The sequence below is a fragment of the Acanthisitta chloris genome, unplaced genomic scaffold (genome assembly GCF_000695815.1).
Source record: "Acanthisitta chloris isolate BGI_N310 unplaced genomic scaffold, ASM69581v1 scaffold18741, whole genome shotgun sequence".
Taxonomy (NCBI): domain Eukaryota; kingdom Metazoa; phylum Chordata; class Aves; order Passeriformes; family Acanthisittidae; genus Acanthisitta; species Acanthisitta chloris.
The window spans coordinates 32,501-40,732 of NW_008656762.1; the positions used below are offsets into that span (position 1 = coordinate 32,501).

An 8,232-nucleotide genomic window follows, 5' to 3' on the forward strand; every position below is an offset into this window, starting at 1 on the left:
TTTGCACTATCCATCCTCTCCTCTCCTAACCTACCCCATCCCATCCTAATTTATTAAAGAACAGGGAGAACCAGTTTGTATCCTTACACTGATATATTTTACAGCACAAACAAAGTGATCTTTAAGCCTAAATGATCATTTTTGGTTTCTGCAGGGGAACAAATATGTGTTCACGTGTCCGAGCGCAGCTGTGATTGTGTGTGAGCCATTCGGGCTCCAAAAAGATAGGATTTCACAATTCTAGATTTTCAGAGGCACTTTCCATTCTCCTCTTCATCTCAGACTATCTTCTTTTAGCAGTTCAGGCAAGAAGTCAATCACATTGAGTCAGGCTGAAGAAAAACAGTTTATGCTGTTTTTCTCATACAAACCCCCTCCTGCTGTAATCTGCAGTTAGGCCCAGCCACAGGAAATTGACCTCACAGTAAATTCTTTACAGATTCGGTCATGTTTTTAGCATCCACTGAAACTTGCATACATAACCTGAGACTGTACCTCTGGATCAAGGAATATGACAAGCCAAAATAAAATCAAGTCAAATTAAAGCGCAAGAAAAAGCTGCTAGCAAAACAAGACTGAAGTCAAAAAAAAAAAAGCAGAAAAAAAAAGGATGAAAAATTTGTTGTGACTGCAAAACTGCAAGTATTAAAAAGGAAAGAAGTCAGAAGCAAATTCAGAAGCATCCGTGTTCCAGTTGACAAGGGCTGAGAAATACTAATGGACCTTTTTTAATGGGTGATTTGATGGATGAGAGAAGAAATGGTGCAAAAGTAAAGGGAGTGGGGGCAAAACAGAAAGTGTGGGGCGAAACCAAAATAAAAAAATAAAGCAAAATAAAATAAAATAAAAAAGCATTGCAAATAAACAAAAAAGACATGTAAATGTGTGCCTACCATTTTCCAGATAAGAAGGGGCCGTACCTTCTGAGGGGTCAAGGCGGCGAGCCCGCCTCCCGTGTTTGGAATTGTTGTGGACAAACATGTTGTCTGAGACAGCCAGCACGTGGCCGTCCACATTGACTGTTGTTGATACAACAACCTGCAAGAGAGAACAAAACCCCAAGTTTAAAAAAATCCTGGAGATTTTCCCCAACTCCAGGCTCCAAAGACCGAACAACATCCTGTTACTTTCCTGCCTCTATTTAAACCGAGTGAATGACAACCCTGAATACATCTTTGTTGACGTGGCGACCACTGGTGATTTTTAACTCGCGATTGTTTCTCTTCAGAACCTGCTACACTAATTAGAGTTTAATCTCCTATTATGCTAACAAATGAATTCAATTCAGGGAAATATTCTTCTAGCCATTAGTTTCAGAAACACCCCTCTAGCCACTCATTTTAAGAGCTGCTGTTTTGATTGATCTGTTGATATATTGATTAGATAGTTTATCTAATTAAAATTTGTTCACTTGAGACTGTCTTCAAATGAAGGGTTGTGAGGACTGCAAATAAAAAAAGCTTAATAAATCAGGAACCATCGTAACTCCCCGTTTTTTTCTTCAGTAAATGATCTCCAGGTCAGTTTTACAATTACATTTAATGTCTGATAATGAACTTTTTTGCATGTGAAAAGACCGAGTTGAATATGAATAGTGAAAGTGTTTTCAACCCATGAAAAGTATCCCTTCTCAAGTTCATTTGGATGGTGATTGACCCTGGTATGTCAATGGAATTTCCTCCTTTATTTTTGAGTGAAAGGCTCCTATTCTTGTGTCCAGGTTCAGAGTCCGGCCATAGAAGAGATGATGGATTGGGCCTCCTTTGGCTTCCAGCTGCTTCTCAGTAGAAAATGGAATAGGAACATATGCAAAACGCACAACCTTCCCGATAAAAACACCTACACAATGGAGCTGTGAGACTCCTTCCGGAAGCGATACTGCGTGAACACGAGCCAGGGAGGAAACTGTGAGCTGAGCCTGTGTTTGTGTGCAACACAGCTCTGCAGGTCGAGCGCTATTATCCCAGGCAGACATTTACATCTTATTTAAATACTCCAGCATGGGCCTTGGGCCGTGGGTTCCAGCTTTTCTAAACCAAGCAGCCGCTGCAGCGTTTTCTGTGGGGTTAGTAGAGTCCATAAATTCAATGACTGAGTTAGACCTTATCAACTCAACCAGTGGCAGTGGCAATGGCAAAAGCTAGACCAAATTTCAGCTCTCACCTTCCATGTATTTAATTTTGGATACAACAGAGATGTTTGCAGAGTTCTCCCACCAACTCCCAAACCCAAACACTTGACTGGAAGGGGAGAAACAAGGCTCCTCGTGCACAGAGCTAGTCCGTGGCATCAGAAGAAAATCCTTGCCTGCTTCTATGTTTTGGGTCACCTCTGATCCTGTTTCTTATTCACATCCCATAATTAGCTCTCAGCTATCACAGCACCTTCCCTGTGTATCCTGCCTCCTCTGAGACAGCCATCTGCGGTACCCTTTAGAACAGCCCGAGGGCAGCTCTCTGCCAGGCTGCTTCGCTTTCCCAGCTCCCTCCTCCCACAAGTGGACACTTTCCCTCTTGTCAACATCCACTTGGGTGAGTGCTGAGGTTGCACGCTCACCTCACCCGCAGAGCTGCTGCCAGGCCACTGGGCTATCCACTTTCACTCTTAATGAGATTCCCAGACTCTAAGAAATATTGCAAGACATACAAGCGTGGTTGTCAGCCAAGATTTCTGGGTTTAGTTCCTAGAACACGGTGTATTAAAGAGGCAGAGCAAGGTGTATATGAAAACGACAACTATTTTTGTTCTGTCATGTATATATAGGTCAGTCACCAAGGGAAAATACTGTAGTTCAGCAAAAGAAAGTCGACGTGCTGCGCTTTGTTATATCACCTTACTCCTGCCGTGCACCTCCAGAAAGGTGCTGAGGCAGTGAAACCAGGTAAAAATACTGTTTGAGATCTGACATCCTGTTAAGTCCAGTTAAACCTTCTGAGAGGCAGGGAGATTAGCTAAAGAAACCCAGAAAAGTCTTTCTAGTGCCTACTGGCTCCATTGTCGACCACAAGATCATGAGTGATGCTTCATTTAGTCATTGGTGAGACAAAGAGGACATTTCCACTCATTCCAGGTTTGACCTTCTGTTCTGTTCAGATGGATCAATATCACCGATGCCACGTGAAGCTGAGATGCATGAAAAATGGAAGCTTGGCTCAATTGTTTTGAAGAACTAATTTTTTTCCAGCTACAGATCTTTTCTGTTGGCTGGCTCGAGGGTGCTGGCTCCCCTGCTTGGTTGGCTGTGCATGAAAACAGATGTCACATGTTTTCCTATCAAGTTTAACCACAAGTTATGCTTCTCCAAACTAAGAAAGTCTCAAACATCTCAATACTACTTCATTATTACTCTCCAATACATGAATCACTGTGAAATATTTTGCAATAAAAGGCATTTGTTTCCTAACAAGCCTTTCGGATGACCCCAGATACGGAGGAAACCATTTGTCCACCCCATCAGATGTCTCTCTGTAGTATTATGATTCACCACAGGATATCTCAAAAGCTGTAAGGAGAGAGTGAAGTATTAAACATTTCCTAACACAACTGGAATAGTAACATGTGGGTTGGGCCTCTGCTGTTGGATTTACAAGTTGTGAACCTGACAAACCCCTGTGTGAGATCCAAACTTCCCTGAGCTCCATGACTGTGTCCTTAGTGAGATAAACAACTCAGTCTATGTAAAACCTCTGCAGGTCTAAGCACACTCCACACTGCAACACAAGGTGTTAGTAGGAAGGTAAACTTGGGAAATACTTTCTGAGGAGAGATCCACTTTCTTCAGCATTGCAGTTCACTTCAGAACTCAGCACGTCCCAAAATCAGCACTGAACTTAGTGGGGTAATGCAAAATACTAACAGCAATTTTTTAAAGCATTGGAACTACGCTAAGTAGAAGCACTGGAACTGTTTTTTCATTATGAAAAGTTCAGGATGAAGATGTGACTAAGCCTTTTATATGCTGGTTATGCTTTTAGAGGGATCTGTACCTGGAATCTTCGCATGTCTCGCGGGTTGCCTGCATTCTTCAAACAGTTCTGATTGCACTTGAGGAAAAACTTTAGAAAGAATCTATAAAAATACAAAATTGAAATCTATTAGATTCATCAAAATGTAAATCCAATTTTCAAAAAGTTTAATAAAATTTAATCATAAAGAGTTATACCCCAAAGGACACTGGTAGTGAAATATTACTTTCCTATTAGTTAATGAACTTATTTTAAAGCATAACATCTCTGTCATAAACAGAACATTATTGCCAAGGAAAGGCAAATTTATATTTTTAATTTTTCAACAACTACAAATGTATTGACTCCAGGCCATATCCTTAGCTCGGTGTGGGAAAGTTGGTTTCAATGACTCATTGACTTCAAAGGCAATGACTTACACCAGATGAGAATTTGTCTCTATTTTTTCAGTACTTTTTATTTTTTCCACAACTTATATTAGCAGTAATGACCTCTACATCGAGAAATTCCAAAGGTAATGAATGATCAATCTTCTGAAAAACACTTGGCTTTGCCTCCGGTTTGGAAACTCTCTCTATTCAAAGGGACTCCGTCCAAGTCCTGCTGACTCCAGGGAGATCCAGGCAGGATCTGCCCACCGGCAAGGCCCCAGTCCCCTCATTGTTTTTGAAAGGAAAGGAACATGGCAAATTAGGCCCTGTCTTACGACCTCTTCAACCTTTGCCAGCCTTTAGCTGTGAGGAGTCGCTCTACCCAGGGATCGAAATCCAGCTTATTTCTGCTGAGCAGCAACCAGCAATTATTTAGGACTAACCCTTATCATCCAGGCATCTCCCCATAAACCGTTCTTGCAGCAAGGCTGCCTCAGGGGAGCACAGCGAGCACTTAGAGGAAAGGGAAAGGCTTGGAAAGATGGAAACTCCTTTATGCTGCCCCCCTGCACTGGAAGAATGTGCTGATCTGGGCTGACTCCACCCTGTAGGTGATGCAGAATGGGAGCCCTCACGCAGGAGGATGTTCACAGCCTGATGTTGCCTCTTTTCTTTATGTCATTATGTTTTCATGTCCCAGCACTTAAAAATATTTTATGGGTCTGTTTTCCGGAAAATGACTGACAGCCAATGACAAGAAAAGCTCAGGACTTTCTCCTTACCCAGAGTTCTTCAGATGCTCCAGTCCAGCAGCTTGTGCTGCCCAACTTCACACACACTGAACACTGAGCTCAGCCAGAGCTTTCACATGAGGAACATGAACAACTTTTATTTATTCATTCATGCCAGTCTTTATAAGTGCCCTTGACTATTCTTGCTGTACACACCTCACAGAATTTTCCCTGTGCCAAGAGCATTCCTGGCAGAAGGCAAGACAGACACATCTTTCCTTCTTCAGCACCCAACATGGCCCAATCATGGCCAATAGAAAGTACAACTGTGGCCACACCACATCACACTCACTGCTGAGAAGCTTTGAGGGTCGTAGAGAAGCACTATGTGATTATCCCCAAATCACAAACCTGTGCTTTTAATCCCAGTTCTTCCTTTCCTGTTAAACCTGGAGCAGGACCCTGATATTACCACAGAGGCGAATGCTGTAGGAGTGATCTCTCATATCAGAGAGTCACGCAGGGAGACAACCAGGTTTACTGAAACTACATAAATAAATCGATGCTGCCAGTTCAGCTGAATGCACATTTCTTTAAAACTTCCTATCCCAAAATCTGTAAAGGTGTTTTAGCTGTTGAGGTGAAAACTATCCAGATTTCCACAGTGGTTGACATGATCTCCTAGCTCAGGTCCTCACCTGAACTCTGGTTTTCTGGACACTAGCAGGGACATTACCAATAACTCCACAAAACTGCACCTGTTAGGCAAAACTTCCCCCTAGTTTTATCTGCCTTGGTTTGAGGGGGGTTTGGGTGTTTTGGGTTTTTGTTTGGGGATTTAAGATGCTTATTAAGATACTTATTCCCTCCAGATCAACTGCATATAGGCCACACTCCCTGCCCATGGCAGGGGCTTGGAGTTAGACGGTCTTTTAGGTCCTTTCCAACCCAAACCAGGCTCCGATTCTGTGATTCTAAATGACATTTCTGTCAGACCTCTATTTGTTTTCACACCTCCAACCACACAGGCTGTGAGGATGTGCAAGGAGCAGCTGATGCCCACGTCAGAACAGGACCACCCGGCGCTGGGTAGCCAGAAGCTGGGATTAGCCTCCAGCTTTATGGCTCCTTAGTGCCACATCCAGGCTGAAGAGCAGTATCTTATCCTTTTTTTTTTTTTTCTGATCTCAAATGGGTGTTGTGAGGTTTATTGAGCTAATGTTTGTAAATTGCTCGGAAATTCTCCAATGAATTGTGCACTAGGAATGCTAAGTATTGCTCCTCGTGGATTGTTTTTAGCGTGAACCATTCATGATGAATTGTTTCTATACAGAGAGCTCACATCCTGTCAAAGAAAAAGGGCCATTAAGCACCCTTTCACTAAACATCAACTGGAACCAGCATTTGTTCAATTATTTGGTGAAAAGGACCCACTTGTGGCAAAATTAGACATCATCAAGTTTATCAGGATGACCCTGAGCACCAGTATAAATATTGATGCCACAAGGCTGAGGTGAACACAAGCAGCATTTGTGTTTCAGCTCTGCTACATTCCCTGATACTGAGATATTTTGCTTCACTCTTTAATCTGTGTTTCCAGAGAGCTCATGGGGCACAGGTGGCATCACAGCAAGAGGAAGACGACATAAGCTAAAAACCACATTCCAAAGCAGTGTGTTCCTCAAAGCTCACCAGGAAATGACTGACTTGGTTGTCCCTCTTAGCTGACCAACAAGGACCATGGGCACTACAAACCCTTCCTTGTCATCCCAACCTCTTTCTCCACACAAGGTCTGTGTGGCACAGCAGGAAGCAAGTGCCTAGATCAGAGCTCTGCTTGGTCATGTCTCAGACTTCAAGACAACAGAATGAGAGCTCAAGCCTGTCTATAGAGTTGGCTCTCCCTGCTATATACTGTATCATATGCACAAATTGTAGGTTTTAGAATCACAGAATCGTCAAGGTTGGAGGAGATCTCTAAGAGCATCAAGTCCATCCATTAACCTCCCACTGCTGTAACCCCTAAGTCACATTCTCCAGTGTCAGACCCAGATGCCTCTTAAACACTTCCAGGGATGGTGACTCCACCACCTCCCTGGGCAATATCCCAGTGCCTGAACACCCTCACAGAGAAAAAAAAATTACGAACATCTAATCTGAATCTCCCCTGCTTCAACTTATGACCATTCCCTCTAGTCCTCTCCCTGCAGCCATGGCAGGAGAGACCAGAAATAACCCAGGACATCCTTCCCAAACATGCTAAACCACTCCTAAAATACTGATAGGGAGAAAAATGAAGCCTTTGTGATGTTCCCTTGCTCTGATTTTTTCACACTGCTAGAGAGGGGCCTGGTAGCATCTTAATTAAAATGTATTACCTTCTGCAAGACTCCACTATTTTAAGCTAAAATTTACATCTTTTATTAACTCACCTCACCTATACACTTAGCTCGCGGTGCCTCTCGCCGCCCATCTGCCGTCCGCATACAGTAAGTCACTTGATATTCCACCCACCAATTTTTCCTAACAACCACTGTGCAATTAAACTCCACACGTTCTGTTGCGAGGTAAATTAGGCACACCTGCGGCCAGCCTGCATTTGAACCGCATCAGAAAAGGACCTAACAAGGTGAGAGCGCACCACAAAGTTATAGGACTGTCAAGCAATTAGGTTTTCACTTCTGGGACATCCGCACAGTGCAATTATGCTACACATTACAACCTGGCTAATCTTCTGAACAAATGTCATGTCTCAGAGAAGCGAGGAAAAGCAGTTCATCTGCAAATGTGTCTGCTCTTAAGCCTCCACCTTATGCACATAACAACCTACAGGAGACTTTTTTTTTTTGGGTGATATGAAAGATGTTTTTTTCCATAGAAGATTTTTTAAACCCTGCAAGTGCCTTTTCATCCTGTTCACCTCTTCTTAACCTCTGTGAGAGGAGGTGTTGTAGCAAATAGACCAGAAAGACTTTTGTACTTGAATTTCAACGCTAAGCAAGAAAATCCTCCATGTTATAAGCACAAGCAGTGGCTTTGCTTTGGTCCAATTCAAATACTGTTTGGCTAAAGGAATATTTGTGGCAGAAAACCACCTATTACATCCCAGAAACACCATTAATAACATGTATTTCCACCAGACCACAAAAAGAAGGATTACCTATG

At 42.8% G+C, this 8,232-nt stretch overlaps 1 protein-coding gene across 1 annotated transcript in view; it reads right to left on the bottom strand.

The window, feature by feature from the left end:
- The window catches only part of LOC103811487 (transcription factor COE3), a gene marked incomplete at its 3' end in the record, with an annotated part of 36,173 nt that extends 32,104 nt beyond the window's left edge, over positions 1–4,069 (bottom strand). The window contains exons 1-2 of the mRNA XM_009084462.1: positions 3,987–4,069; positions 894–1,038 (exon numbers count right to left, since the gene is read on the bottom strand). Of these exons, the coding sequence (XP_009082710.1) occupies positions 894–1,038; positions 3,987–4,001 (160 nt within the window). The remainder of the gene's footprint in view (positions 1–893; positions 1,039–3,986) is intronic.
- Between the last annotated feature and the right edge of the window lie 4,163 nt (positions 4,070–8,232).